Source organism: Telmatherina bonti (genome assembly GCF_933228915.1).
Source record: "Telmatherina bonti genome assembly, chromosome: 4".
Lineage (NCBI taxonomy): Eukaryota > Metazoa > Chordata > Actinopteri > Atheriniformes > Telmatherinidae > Telmatherina > Telmatherina bonti.
Window position 1 is genome coordinate 26,978,096 of NC_136622.1, and position 16,221 is coordinate 26,994,316.

The following is a 16,221-nucleotide window of genomic DNA, read 5'->3' on the forward strand; positions in this document are numbered from 1 at the left end:
ATGTTTTTTTTTTTTTTTTAATTAAGTTCAACCTCTTGGTATTAGCAACCACAAGCTTCCCAAGGACTTTAAGACTGACACTTTGTTATTTTATGTACAACAGCACTTGCTAAATCTTCAACAGCTGACAACTTAAGCTTAAAGTGAAAGAATTTGACTGAAAAACCCATTGTTTTCACAAAACAGATATGTTCTTCTCAAGCTATTTAACAATGGTAGATGTGTTTGAGACTGCTTTGGTGTGGCAGATGAAATCTGTTACAGCATCTGTTTCCAACTTCAGCCTTGACTTTCACATTATGGTCACGAAATGCATTCAACAGACTGAGATGGAAACACCGCAGTCAATGCTGGAAATGAAATCACATTTAGATTAAACTTCAGAAATCCATTTTATTAAGTCAGAATAATGCAGATGTAATCTATTTGCTTATATATGTGCATAAATAATATTTAAGCAGGTGTTTAGAGCAAATGGTGCCAAATAACAATAAATGAAACAAACAGAAAACTTTTGTTAAACTTACAATACATGTTTTGTATTCACAATTGCCATTGCTGTAGATAAAGCATATTTTGATCACGAGCTATTAGAAAAAGACCATTCAAGGTCATAGTGAAATATGGTAGGAAGTCATCAGAAGATAACAAGAAAACTAGAAAAAGCAGAGGCACAGTGGAAGATGGCTGATGTTGAACTTCCTGTCAGACTGCTGTAGCAAACCCTATCCGATTATTGTGACGGTCAAACTCTGTGTAGTATCGGGCAATAAAGTTGGCTCCCAAAATCCAGATGGGACCTGTAGGTGGTGGCACATCCAAGCCTCTGAAGGTGACAATGCAGACATCGCCTTCAATCTGCGATTGCTGGAGTCACAAAGAACAGTTTTATCATCATAGGCCACTAATAATATTACATAAGTAAATCTAAAGAAATAGTGCAATGTAAAAATAATCCGTCACAATGTTTATTATTTATTAAAAATATGTGTACAACAGCAAGATTGATGTGTCAAAAATAGAAAATATTTTCATGATTTTTTTTTTTTTTTTTTTAAATTAAGTAATTTGTTCCTGTTCTTACCCATAAGATATAATCCTCATGTGTGAGTGTGTATTCTTGGCCTCCCAAATGAAAAGTGACACTTGGCAATGTTGTGACGGCGTCACAGTTGACTTTGTACTGGTGGACAACACAAAGTGAAAGACGATGACAAGTGAAGAACTTTTAAAAAGCGCCGTCTTTTGTTGGAAATCGTGTTGGATGTGTAATACTTACTCCACTTTCATCCAGCCGAGCTCCGATGGTTTTCATCAGCACAGACACAGAGGAGGCCGGGCCTGTGATGTAGGAGGAGCCTGTGTCGATCACAGCTGTGCAGCCCTCTGCACATAACATCATTTCCATCCCCACGGAAACACTGAACGAATGAGAGAGGAGGCATAACACAAAACACGTGTAGATTCTGAATGGCTGCATGAATGCATGGGCGCACCTACACGCATATACACACGCATATACACACGCATACACGCACACACATGCTGTATTGCGCATAATACAAATATCTCACCCCTTCATAGTAACTTCCCATTTCCCCACCTCTCTGGTTTCCATATAATTAAAATTCCCAGTGTAGTAGTTGGGGTCAGTCCCTCCGAGGACCAGCTCTCCACCAGGAGAATGTTTTGGATCCCTGGAAGCAATGAAGCAATCATGGAAAGACCAATAAATGAGCATACTGGCACAGGATAAGGGACCCTGGTGGGCAGGTTAGCCCTGGATTACTGTTTAAAATGCCTGTTACCCTTAAATGACCACTGTAAGTGCACAATGGCTCAAGCTTTTTAAAGAAAATACAAAAAAGAAGACTAATGACCACAAAATATTTGACCTGACTGAAAGCAAATACAACCTCTGCAATGCATATATCAACCACAAGTAGACTTAAAATACTTGTTCTCCATTGCTTTGATGATCAGGGATTTAGTAACATGTCTGTGTGCAGGGGCCCGTGTCTCAGAATCTGTCAGTGCTTTGAGTTTACCGTTTCAGTGCATTTTTGTCTGCATTATTGTTGGTCTCAGTAATTTATCTTTGTTGGTTAATTAAAGAGCTCTTGAGCAGATGGTTCATTCTATGTCTCTTACCTTTAAAGCTTTGCGTGGTGAAAGAGTAATATTTTTTCAAGTGCTTCAGACATAAGCATAACAAATGGCTAAGACATATGAGAAACAAATTATTAATCATCTGTTGAAATCCTTTGAATTTTTTTTTTTTTCACAACATGTAGAACTTGCTTTTTGTGTGTGTGTGTGTGTGTGTGTGTGTGTGTGTGTGTGATAATTGATGTCATTTGATCATGCTTTCTTTAAACATTCCAGAATACATGCAGCTTTGTCATAATCAGGTAAATCTAATTTGCTCCAGTTCTCTTGTGAGTATGCATCACATAAGGCAAAATTTACAAAAAATGATAAACTATCTGCTTGAACTTACCTGCTGTAGTAGACAGAAAACACTTGTTCTTTGAGAACATGCTGGGACATGATGCGGTCAAACACTGGAGTAATACCATCAATGGCCACAGTTGGGTAACCCATCCCCAGGACGCCATCAAACTTGGCAAAGATAAAGGGCATGGCTGATAGAGAAGTAGCTTCGGCAAATACTTGCACCACAGGTATACCACCAACCTGCGGGGATCAAACACAGCGGAGATCAAAGGTGTAACGTGGTAAAAGAGAGTTCAAGCTCTGAAGTGAGAAGGAAATACCTTTGATTTATGGGTATAAACTTTCAACTCACCACAACCACATCTTCACTCAGAAATCCCCGGACATTTCCAGATGCATACTGGATAGAAAATCCCGTGCCATTCTCGATGTAAGTGTGGGAGTGAGAAGCATCGTATCTGTTGTGGGTAACTACCAGTTCAAAATGTCATTTGAGTTATAAAACAAGTGGATATCATTTTGAAATGTAATCAACTGTTTTCACTGAATTGTGCATTGAAGTTTCTTTTAGTAATATATATATATATATATATATATATATATATATATATATATATATATATATATATATATATATATATATATTTACACACACGCATGTATATATTTATTCCTTTTCATATACATTGATACTTACAACAGGCTGTGGAGAAAGGTGAGCACCTTTGCGAGGGCACCCACAAATTGGCAGAGCCTGTGTCAAACACCACATTGAACATCTGGGCTGGAGAACCGATGCTTATTTCTCCAAAGTACTGAGTCTGGGAAAAATAAATAATCTCCTATTACTTTAATGCTACAGCATTTAGCCATTAAAAAAAACAAAATTTTCCTTGTGCAGTAATCTACTAATTTAGTTTAAGGGCATGGAATATGATGTTAAGAATGACTCACACACAGAATTTTAATTCAAAGGCAAATGGATCTGCTGTTTTATACGAGCAGACATTTCAACACTCGCTCAAGAGCAGTGACGAAGGCTCTTGGATGTGTGGGCCCCTTTAACCCTCAAGAAGAAAGTCTGTCTTTACCTTAAACTTAAAAAGTAAATCCAGATGCCTTCAATTTAACACATCTTGATTTCCTATTACCTGTAGAAGCTTACACACAACAACACATTCATGGTAAGTTTAAAAAAAAAAAAAGTTCCTGTGAATACACAATGGCACATAAAAATGTCTCACATCCAAGTAGTTGGTTAGTGGTGTGGGAACAGTTCCATTGTTGGTGTAAGCTGTGTTCATTTGGGCCAGCTCCGTCAACACCTGTGCCATGGAAACACCCATTTCCTGCAGCGTCTCTCTGATGGATGGCATCTTCTTCAGGGAGATTCTAAAAGCAGATCAGAAATAAAGAAAGAAATTAAGAAAACAATAAAGAGAAATATCAAGCGAAACAGCAGATGAGATGCAACAAACAAGTTAAAAAAAGTTCTTTAAGGGTATATATTTCATATATCTGACACATGTGCCTGGTCATGGTCCCAGTATGACAATGACCCCATAACAAAGTACAGATGTGCTTTGCTTTCAGCGCCTAGGTAGTCAAATGAATAAAAACAGATGCTGAGCCAGATCTGAAATCACTGGCTTTTATAATGAACCAGAAAAACATATTTGTTTTCCTGTTGTTATTGGTTTAATTGTACTCTGTCACTTTTCCAGCAGCACATTTTCTCTTGTTCACTTGCGAGTCTAAACTGCTGAACGACACTTTAAACAAAGCAGGAGATTTAAAAAGCAATAAGTTTGCTACCTTCTCAAAGCATGGCCCATGGTCACTGTCAGCAATAAAGCAGTCAAGCACATCCAGTAACTCAGACGTGGAGTCATACTGACTTCTCTGACAGCAGAAGGAAAATCTAGGTGAATATCCACGTTTATTGAATCAGACTCTGTGAAAGTTGCCTACTGCAGTATGGTGGCTTGTCTCCTGTCCCTATTTATACTCCCTGCACTCTCCCATTAGCTACTGGATGTAGATCTTTCCTGGAGGTGACCGCTTGCAAACAAGCATCAATCACACAGCCCCTCCTGTTATAAAGGTCAGAGAGTGATCTGAACTCTAACCCTTTGAAAAACAACTTGGACTTTAAGCTGGATGCAGAGCTTTGCAGCTTGCTGACGTCTGTGGACTCAACACCTTCTCTCCAGGGCTGTGAGAAGAAGAGAAAACTAGAATTTGGTGCTCCCACAAAACAGCTGTGTGAATGCCCTCTTCTCTTGAATGTGACCTGCAGTGCTAGCCTTGCTTCAACTTACTGAAGACTTTATGCTGATGTCTTAACAGAAGAAGTTGTAGAGTCGAGAGGCAAATTGGAAAGACATGGAGCCTAAACTGGTTTTGACATGTTCAAAATGCAGAAGTTTTGATGACTTCTTGTAGAAGCATTAGCAGTAAAACAAGCAGAAAATGTATTAATAAATGTCATTTATTTAGTATGTGCTCTCATACATAACAGCAACACAAAGTGCTTTACATGATTAAAAAATCAAGTTATTGAACATTAAAAACACAAATCGGTCTCCAAGAAAAATAATAGATATGGTTGCAAGTTTGTACATGCTTGAATTACCGCAATTATTCAACCACAGGAATTTGCTTCTTCAGTATTGAACCTGCAAGGAGGAAGAATTTATGGTCAAAGTACGCTAAATAAAGTATCTAAATAGCAACTAATTGCATTTCATTACCTCAGTCAATGCAGTTTCTTCTGTCAAAATGTATATACAGGACCCTTACTGATGGTGGAATTTGGTGCTTGGTGGCTCCGCCCACAAATCAAGGTTTATCCAGTCATTTGAATGGTTTTAACAGTTTCACAAAATGCCTTTTAATTTGCCTTAAGGCACCCACACAATGAAAGATATTGTCAGATGTCAAAGCGAAGTAGTAAAGTTTTGATTCCGAAACTCAAATACAAGTAATTTGAAAACTCAGCTGCTGGAGACTGTGCTGAGAGCGCTAACACATTGTTTATCTCATCTGTTGTTTCTTCACTGGATGGCGTGACTGGTCGATTTACTTTAAAAGAAATGTGTTTGATTTAATAGTTTAAATTTAAGAATAGAGGGAGTTACAGTACATTGTTGATTGAGTTGCAAAATACAATTACAAGAAGCAAATACAACAAAAAACACCAAACACATGGAACAAAAACCAATAAAACACTGGAACTGAACACTTTGGTAATATAACAAAATAGAAAAAAAGAAAGTTCCAAAAATACAACAAAACTAAAAATACACACTAACAAAAAAGCAGTAGAACGTAACATTTAATACTAGATTAGCACATTTCATTATAGCAATAAAACACGCAGAAACTGAAGACAAAAAACTAACATCACAACATACCAGAAACAACAAACAAAACCTCAAAACACAACAGTGAAATATAAAATACATTACTAAAAAAGAAAAACTACTGAACTTTGGCAGATTTTAGCACCACCCCCACTCACACACACACACACACACACACACACACACACACACACATACACACACACACTGAAAGCTGAGATGAGATCCGCCAAAGAAGGTCAATCTGACGTTGACTCTCATCTTATCTCTTGTTCTGTCATTTTCTCTCTTTTATTTCTTCCTCCAATAATGTCCTGTGATGTTTCTTTTTGTTTTGTTTCATTGCGGAAATAGCCATGGTGCACATTCAAATTGGCTTCAAAATAAACAATGTGTTGATAAGCAGTTGCTGGTCTGTGATGCTGTGCTGTAAAAAAGCATGCAGCTACCATGTTGTGATCTGTCATGGGTTCTAAACAGTGGTAATTCTTTGGTTTTATTGTGTTGTCAACGTAAGTGACAGTTTTTTTTTTCTTTTGGATGGCCTGTTGTTCCCACACCCATCAGTTCCATTACCAGTGAAGCCAACACATCTGCACTCCTCTGTTGCAGTTTTCTACAGCTTGTGCATTCACTCAGCATTGATTTTCACAAATCAGATTTTTAAAAAAAAGGAGGAACAACATTCATTAGTACATTCAAATAACAGTCTCAGATAAAAATCACTGGCATAAAGAAGCGCTCATGTTGAGTGCATTATGCAGTTCTTGGGAATTGGCAGTTTTGTGTGTTTTATATGCACCTCTTGCTGCTCGGCTCAGATTCGACTAAGCTTAACACCAATCCATTCTGTTCTTATTCTCTCTGCGTCTGCCCACAGGGAAGGTTCTCACAGTATGGAGTCTGTCAGTGTGAGGTGGTGTGTTGGCACTTGACTGACCACCCACCCAATATCCTGGAGACATGTTCATGTCAGGCGCAGACAGCCAATGCATAGGTAGACAGTGCTTCTGAAGAAAGATAGCCTGCTTACGCACATCAGGGGCAACATAGCAGAGTAAGATGCTGGCTAATTATTTTGCCAACAACGGCTACTAATTTTCACAACAAAACTCAGTAAATAATGTCTCAAATGAAAGTGCCAAAGTGAAATAAAAACATTCATCACATACAGTGCTAATTACTTTCCTTGCAGCTCCTTTAGCTCAGCATCATAATGAGCTTTAGCTCATTGTTATATCTGTTTTGGATCATTCTTTCTGCTGTCATAGTGATGTTGTCAGCCACAACATGCAGCTGTTTGCAACAAAGAACCTCTAGAGGCCCTCTGTACAGGACGTGCTCAACATAAGTAGTTCCATACTCATGGTTAAACACAGAAAATATTACATGCAACTATTTGGGTATTTGCTAACTCAACGATGCAACTTATTTCAGTTTAAAAACACACAATTAACCTAAAATGCAGCCTTGAACAGCATCTGTACATAATTCATTATACAATTCTGCTTTACAAGCAGGTTTTCATGGCAGATTGCAGACATCTGACTTTTTGAACTATGTGGATAAATAGATACCCGTAAGTTTCTTTCCCACACGGCAGAGACAGTCCCATGCGTCACTCCTGAATGGCCTCCCACCTTTCTACATGTCCACACTGCTAGTGGGCATGGGAAATGTAGAATGAAAATGATTTATTAATTTATTGTTTATATTTTGAAATACCATTAATATTGACTCGACTCAGTACTCTTGGGCTGCACAAAACTCTTTAACAGAATTGCACAAAATGAAAAAGCTGATGAAAAATAATCAAAAGGAATAAGTTGTTATAGATGGAACAGATGAAACTTCAAAAGTTTTGTGCTGACAACCTCACAACTGCGGCTGAATTGACTGGACGTATGATGTTAAGCTACCTCTCGTGATAAGATAAATGAAGCAGAGCAGTGATTGTTAGTAGAGAATAAGACTTGAAAGAAGTTATCAATCAAACAAGACTGACTCGCTAAATTACTAACAATCCCATCAAATTCCGAGAAACTGGTCTCAGAATCAAATACAAAGTATTTTCATGTTTTTCACTTACTTGTAACCAGTTACTTTTACACTCCAGCACATAGAGAGCAGGCTAATTGGTTTGGGAGGATTTTTCGCTCAGTTATGTTTATGAATTTGAATCCAATAAACTTTGAATTACACTGTGATTCCATCTGGAGTCAATATGCATGAAAATGTGTGGACCAGTCTTCCCAACAGGAGGTGAAAAATGCGAAAATTAAAATCAAAAGAAGTAGTAAAAACATAATGTTTGCACGACAGCGGAGTATCCATTCCCAGAATAACTTTCTAAATTATTTTTTCTAGGATTAATTGAACTGAATTTTATGTCTTAATCCTCTCTTGGCTGTGTATCAAGATCTTTTTTGTTTGTTTGTTTTCATGTTTTTCCAAACGTGTATGCTGTGCTGCTTCTGGCCAGCAGATGGCAGCATTATACCTCTTTAAGAACTAAAGGAAACTTTCATGTAAGGAATTCAATCGGATTTCTAGAAATTTGTAAGTCCAGCTCAGGGCATGAATATAATTTTGTTTGATGCATATATGGATCCACAAAACTTGTTTCAGTATTTTTTTTTTTTTTATGCTGCACATTGTAGCACTTAGGTCAACTTGCTAAACCTGCATTTGCAGAATGTGAAGAGAAACATTCAACATAACATAACTTACAGGTGAACCAAAACCTAATTCCTAAAAATTATATATAAAATGATGATATTAATATGTAAAGAATATGGCAATCAACTCATCAGACATACTTCAATTCATGGGAGTGTCTGTGGTTTGCTGTGATATATTTTAATGGAAGCTTCCATCACACAATAACCATTATTGCAAATGAGCTTTAGTTTTAAAAATTTCACTTAATTAAAATGTAATAATTTTGGAAAAGGGTTGAACAGACACATCTATTTGGGCTGCAGCAGACTCTGTTCATCATAGAACAAACCTTGAAAAAGCTAAGTAGAGTCAAGTGCACACAAAAGTAGATTAAATATCAATATCACATGACATAAATAAAACTATTGGATAAAAAATAAAAGTAGAGCAAATGATTTAAAAAAAAGACCATCTTAGTTTGCAAAAGTAAATCTCGCTATGTAAGCAAATGAAGAGGATCATTAAACTAGAGCAACTGAATTGATTTCAAACACAATGCTATTTATACCTTCCCTGGTGACACTAAATATCAAAATAATTTATGTATTAGCAAATAATAGAAATCATCTGGTCCAGGTCATTTTATTAACCACTCTGTCCTCATTAAGGAGTCCTCTTCCTCAACAAGACAGATTTGACTTTATTTCACCACACACTGCCGCAGAAGTTTTACACATTTCTTTCCACAGCATGTGAATGATGTAAAACCGTAATTCTGACAGAAAAGAAATGTTTAGTATTAAACTTCAAATGTAGCATAATAGAAAAAATCTTTAAATTTAAATGTAGCTCAGTTAAATGTCATGCAAGCTAAAGCAATGTCACTGTCAATTTTATTTATATACAGAAGCACATTTATACTGCCAAAGCCTCCAAAGAGCTTTACAGAAACCAGTAAGATAAAACACTGGGACAACGCACAAATGTATATCATAAAACCCCAATGGGGTGCCTATACTCAGCCAAAGGTCAAGCAAACAAGTGCATCTTAAGCATAGCTTTAACCGCTGACAGACTGTTTGCAGAGCACACAGTTAAAGGCAAAGCGTTTCACAGAGCCGGCCACAACTGCAAATGTTCAGTCTCCTCTAGTTGTTAGCATAGATCAAGTAACCTGCAAGATCATCTGACTGGCTAAATGAAGCTTTCTGAGGGCCAGTGCAGTACACTGAGAAAGACCGGTATTCTGTGGGGAACCAATGCAGACACTTAAAAAACAAATAAAAGTATCTCAAAATCCATCCTGTATTTGACAAGTAGCCAGTGGAGTGAAGTTAGCAATTTTTAGCAACTCTTTGTGCTATAGTGACGAGATGAGCAGCGACACTTTGAACAAATTACAGGCGGTGAAGCTCTCAAACCGTTCAATTCACACATACAAGGAGTTACAACAGTCTAGGGATAAGAAATAAAAGCATGAATGACTTAGACAAGATTTGACTTTGATGATAAGTCTGAGCTAGAAGAAGCTAGACTTAACCTAAGCTAAACTTAGCTAGCTGATCTGTTTGTCCATCTTAAAAAGACCATCCACAATCACAGCAACGCAACTAGCATGGGATCCTCTGTGAGGTGGTAGCAGCCAAAAGGACTTAGCAATGACCTGAACCAGCTCCGGGTGACCAAACAAGACAACCTCTGTTTTGTTCTCATTTAATTTTAAGGATTTTAAGTCCATCCATGTTTTAATGTCAGTCATGCAATTTAGGACTGCCTGAAGGGAATCTTTGGACAGACCCTTCAGTGGCAGATACACCAACAAATCATCGTCAAAGCAATGAAAGCAATGCCCCATGCTTCCTAAATCGACCCCAGAGGTAGCATAGCAAAACTAAACAAAAGTGGACCCTAGACTGATAAATGGGGGAGGCAACAAGTCAGAGGGGCCACTGTAGACCCATGCAGTACCAGCATTCTTTCTCTGGTTGGAATGGGGGAGCTTTTTAGGCATTACTGTTTTTTACTTCATGAAATCAATGTAGTGTTGTTTACTGTCTGGGTTTTCCCTGAGTGGACTTCTCAGTGATACAGATGATTTCTTGCATAATCAAGGTTACTTCCATAGGAGAGCTATTTGTACCATCTTGAATAACCTAATCTGTGATCCTGAATAGGGAAAAGATTGTCTATTGAAGGAGCTTTTTAGTTGTAAATTGTCAGGCCGAAAACCTTCTCTCAATTTAAACAGGTCACACTGGTGTCTTTGATAGTGCTGAAAATACCTAATATGAGATTATTAACCACTTAAATTCTTCATTGTGTTTATTTCATTGGGGTGTGGACTCCTAAACTTGGGTGTCCATTGTCCAGTGGTGATCTTTTTGGAAAGGGGGGCAAACTCTAGCCCATTATGGTGTTCGAAAACCTTGTACACTTGGATTATATCTCTTCTGAGGAGAAGCCGTATTGCAATTTGGGGTCAAGTTGGGGTATCTCAGAGGTTAGACATTTAAAGTGGGGATAGTATATTCCAGCTACTGGAGTAGGAATCTCCACCGAGTTCTCTGTAACCATTATGACAGGTAGGCTGACATCAGTCTTTCTGTCAGCTGACTTCACAACAAAGTCCCTTGGTTTCCTTCCCATGGACTCTGTCACACATGTACATGTGCTGAGACTATACAGAAAGATTCCATCACACAATGTCAAAATGCACAAAGAAAGCTGATTTAGCAGAGATCAATTACTTTGGACATTCATTGTGGTGTATGCTCCTGCTGCTTTCACTGGATAATTATTGGGGAGCACATTGAAAAGACAGACTTTGGTGCGTGACTTTGTAATTATGTAATTTCCACCAACTTGTGTACAGGGGGGTGTGGTATGTGACAACTGAGATTATTCTTTCTCCTCGCATACTCCCTCCTCGGGGGAACTTGTCCCATCATCCATGGTGGGAACCTGATGGTAAGCAGTAATGTGACTGTCATTAACTGCATTTCCATTACAGTTTGTTTTGGGTTTTTTTTTTTTTTTTTTTTGCAAAAGAGAAGCAATGCTTTGAAAATTTGGACAGAATTTCAAAGCTCTTCTCCTCCATTTCTCTTACTAATTAATTTTGAAACTGGGTTTTGTCATTGTTTCACCATCAAGGATGGAGGCTGAATTTTTCCCTTGAATTATTTCTAAAAAGATTTTAGTCTCTCCTCCGTCCGTTCATACAGCACTATCTTTACTTGAAATGAACTGGTATCATCACCTCCTACATCATGTCATCAAATGTGATGTAGAGGGTCATGTAAATGTGGAAACATTCCTAATCATTCATAGTTTTTGCTTTTTTAAGAACTGATTGCACAGAAAAGGTTAGGAAACCAATGTCAGGTTGCTGCCTGTAGTTAGTTCCATGTACCATCCATGTTGCTGGAGACTGAATGGTAATTCTTCAAAGACTGACCCATTGCCTCTTGCAGTATTGAACTAGGTCAAGCCAGTTATATCCTTTCTCTTTCACTGATTGCACTTAGAGCAGGAGATCTCCTAACTCTCTTAGGTAGACATAGTCTCTGTTGGTAATCTTGAAAAAAACTTTCAAGTATTTTGAAAAGTACCATCTCAATTGCTTATGAGAGCCTGTAGCATTGCTCAAACCAATCCCAAAATCATAAAGCTGAGTCCAATGGATGTTCCACTCAAAAACAATGCCTCCATAAAGGACTCTGAGGTGAGTCTGGATGTAGAAAAATGACATACAAACTGCTCCATGTGCTCTCCAAACAAAAATTTAAAAGAACTGAGTGGAGAGAAGGCAGGGGAGCCACAGCAAAGGGAGAAGGACAGAACAAGGAGACAGTGCTGCAGCACTGGTGGCACCTGGTGGAGAGAAGGAAATGATCCTAAGGACCACAGACGGAGGCCCAGAGATGCTTCCAAGCAGACCCCAGCCAGGAGGAAATTAATGCAACGCCTGCTAACAGCTAAGTGAAGGGGTGTGCAAAAGCTTGTGCGCACACCAAGAGTGCAACTATTCTCCTTCTCCCCACAAAGACTATTTTATCTGAGCCACGCTGTTTTCTCTCCCCACAGTGGCGTGTTGGGCGACGTGCAGCTCCAGACCCCGTCTCTTGGCTTCATCCAGATCACCTCCATGGGGAGATTGGAGGCTGGCTAAGATTTCCAGCCAAAGGCTCCGAAGCAAAGAACTTTTTATTTTTCTCTTGTTTTTAGGTTTTAGCTCAGTTTGGGATGGAGGATTTTTTAACTCAACCATTTTTTTTTTTTTTTTATTACTTTTAGTTAATCTATTTTTTTAAAGGACAAACAAGATTATTGTACATAAAATGGCAAACTCTGCCTGGCCATTCTATTCTATTCTGTTCTATTCTATTTAGTCATTTAGCAGATGCTTTTATCCAAAGCGACTTATATATGAGTGAGAACAGCCCAAGCATGAAATCAAACAGTAGAGGACATCGTTGGAAGGATAGTATTCTACTTTATTTCCCTTTTTTTTTTTTTAACAGGGGGACTCCTTTTTGCTGGTATTTTAAAGAATCTTCACACTACTGTGTGACACAACCTTAAAATAAAAAGAATGCATGAAATATTAAACCACGTCATTATTTCTTTTGTCAAAACTAAGTTAACATCCAGATGCAGTGTGTGAAAAAATAAGCTTACCCTTACTGTTACCATGGAAATAAAGAAAGAACATAGCAGCCAGGAGTGGTTAATAAACTCCATTTATTTTACTGACTATTATCAAACGTGAAAACCTCTTAGAAGAAGATGTTTTGGCAATATTTTGTTCTGGAGCATTCATCATTCTACAGTTGCACAATTCACAAATGATTATTCCCAACGTGCAGAATTGTAACCAGTCTTCCCAGGAGTGGCCATCCCTTCAAGTATATTGCAATGTTAGACTGTGTAAAACTCAGCATCTCTAAGCTTTAAACAAATATAAATAAGAATTGTGAACAAATACTGGCAAACCTCAATGAACTAAAGAAATAAAGGCAAATGAGTGGGTGAAAGATTAAAAGACAAGATGTGGCTGGTAAAAGTGGTTCTACAAACAATTAAATCATGTGATGTATTCTTTTCAGCACTACTGCTTGTTGGCTTTGGGTAAGTACATGTTTTGTCTTCTCGGCCACCAGAGGATGTATTGCTCTAGTTTTACAAGGACCAGAGGATTTTCTGACTTATAAGTTCTTGAAAACGAGGATGCATTTGATTTTTGACACAATGTAGTGTGAGTTTTACATAAAATTGTGTGAAGAGTAGATATGAAACAGGAAATTAAATAAATTTAAAAAAAAGAACAGCAAAACATGCAAAATGAAGTGTTTAAACAAGGTATTAAATTACTTTTCTGAAAAAGAAAAAGAGAGAGAGAGAGAGGGGAAAGATTACTGTCAAGCTTGTGTTAAAAAAAATGATTGTCCCGCTTGATAGGACTGGTAGAGCAACAGAGGACGTGAGGCCAACTCAGCTTCTTTGAAAACTTTATTTTGAAGTTTCAGCAGGTTGAAAACCTTAAAGAAATTAAATAGGAAAAATTAGAAAATAGTTTTTACCTCATTGTTTTTACCTCATATTTATATATTTCTATTTATATTTTTAACTGTGTATTTATTTCTGTACGTGTTTTTATAAACTTTTTAAATAATAGAAAGCATAAAAATTTTAGTCATGAAATCAGATTGATTTTAATTCTGTCTTAATATATAATCTTAATGTTTTTATCTAATTTAAATTTTTAATTGTTTAACGTTTTAAACTTAAAGTTTAATGTTTTAAACTTAAATTCAAGCAATTTTTTAGCCATTCATGCATTACATGCTCTTAGCTTAAACAGAGTATTTATATATTTCAATTTACATTTGTTTTTAACCTCAGGTCTTTTACCATCTTTTTAAAAAAAAATATTTACAATGTTTACAATGTTTACCAATCATATTTACAATGTTTTTAGCTCGTACTGTTTTAACTACTGTACTTAAGTTACTAAAGATACATATTTATAACTAGCCAAACTAAACATAGCCTCTCCCACTATCAGGCAAATAATGTTGCTGGCTGTGACCCACAAACAATTTACCCATGGCATCACAGGCCTTTATTTTCATATAAATAACTTAACTTTTAACTTTTTAAAGACTTTTAGAATCAAGTTCACTCAATGTATTATTTCAAAAATAGACTTTAAATGAAAACTCCAAACTCACCAGCCATGTCTCTGTGCTCACCCAAGTATTCATTGGTGTTTACAGACACACCTGGTTTCTCTTACTTATTAGTGATTGGGAGCAACAGAGCCAGCCAACCTTCTGTTGGAGCTCCATCTGGTTGCCATAAGGGCTCACTACACTATATGTTTTAAGGTGAGATGGTGAAGACAGGTGACAGGTGAGAAATGGTGTAGACAGTTAAAAGATAAAGAAAAGGGTGTTTTAATGAAGAGACATCTTCTTTGCCATGACACCTCCCACTTGAGCTCCTGGTGGGACACCAAGGGAGGTCACACAGTCTTCATGGATTTTCATGGGTTTGGTGGTGCTTGTTCTTCGATTGGTAATAGGACAATAAGACATCTCACATCTCTATGTAGGACAGTAGCTGGAATTTTATCTTTGACTTGTTTTGCAGGGGTTATCGGGACTGGGTAACTTGGGTAGACTCTTACATTAGCGTCTGATTCCTTTTTTGTCTTGGTTCACTTTTACTACCCTCCCAACTTTGTACTGGTTTCTTAGTGTGTTTTGGTCAGCCACCCAAACTATGTCACCGATTGCAATATTCCGCTCTTTTGTGTGCCACTTGCTCCGTATGAATAGATTTGGTCCTGCCAGCTCAGACCACTTCTTCCAAAACTTGGTAACTTCTGATTGAATGTTTTGAAGTCTTTTGTAGGAGTAGCCTTCAAAATCGAATTTAGCGATGTCACCTTTGGGGCTGGCTCGTCCAAGCAAAAGACTATTAGGGCTGATATAGTGGATACAGTCTTCTCTGCTTTGCACACGTGCATCTATTGGCCTTTCATTCACAAGGTTGGCTGCAGTAAACAGAAATGTTTGGAATTCACTCCAGGTGAATATGTTCTCACCAGCTAGGTTGTTCAGGGCTCTTTTCACCAAACGAACTGCTGCTTCAGCTGCACCATTGCGATGGGGTGAGTCTGCAGGGTGGATCTTCCATGACCACTCCGTTCCATCCTCTGCTGCTTTGTTTTCAAACTCTGACTTGTCCAGTCTGTCAAGGTACCTGTATAGCTCCTCCAGTGCAGGCTTGGCTCCCACAAAGTTTGAACCTGGATCAGACCACAGCTTTTTGGGGTGACCTCTGAGTGCTGTGAATCTTTGGTAGGCTTGTAGGAAACCTTCAGAGGATTGGTCACTGACAACATCCGTGTGTATGGCTCTTGAAGCCATGCAGCAGAAAACAATGCCCCATACTTTGATCTTGACTCTCTTTCTCACTTAATCTTTAACCATGTATGGTCCAAAGAGGTCTAAAGTGGTGTATTCAAAAGGTCTGGCAGGGTTAACCCTCTCGGGAGGTAGGTCTCCCATTTGTTGTTGACATGTCTTTGCCTTGTTTTTTCTGCAGGTGACACAGCTGTCGACCACCCGCTTAGCATGTCTTCGACCTTTGATTACCCATGCTTTTCTTCTCATTCTCAGAAGAGTTCCAGCAATACCCTCATGGTTCACACTGTGGGCTTCTCTGGCAA

General features: G+C 37.9%; 1 protein-coding gene across 1 annotated transcript; it reads right to left on the reverse strand.

Annotated features, from left to right (window-relative positions):
* Nucleotides 1–705: 705 nt before the first annotated feature.
* On the reverse strand, nucleotides 706–15,919 carry ren (renin; the record flags this gene model as incomplete). Its single annotated transcript, XM_079238534.1, has 11 exons — nucleotides 706–867; nucleotides 1,085–1,183; nucleotides 1,280–1,421; nucleotides 1,575–1,697; nucleotides 2,501–2,697; nucleotides 2,810–2,928; nucleotides 3,155–3,278; nucleotides 3,702–3,849; nucleotides 4,273–4,378; nucleotides 15,277–15,543; nucleotides 15,595–15,919. The coding sequence occupies 11 exons, from the start codon at nucleotides 15,917–15,919 to the stop codon at nucleotides 706–708; spliced, it is 1,812 nt and encodes a 603-aa protein (XP_079094660.1).
* Nucleotides 15,920–16,221: the final 302 nt, after the last annotated feature.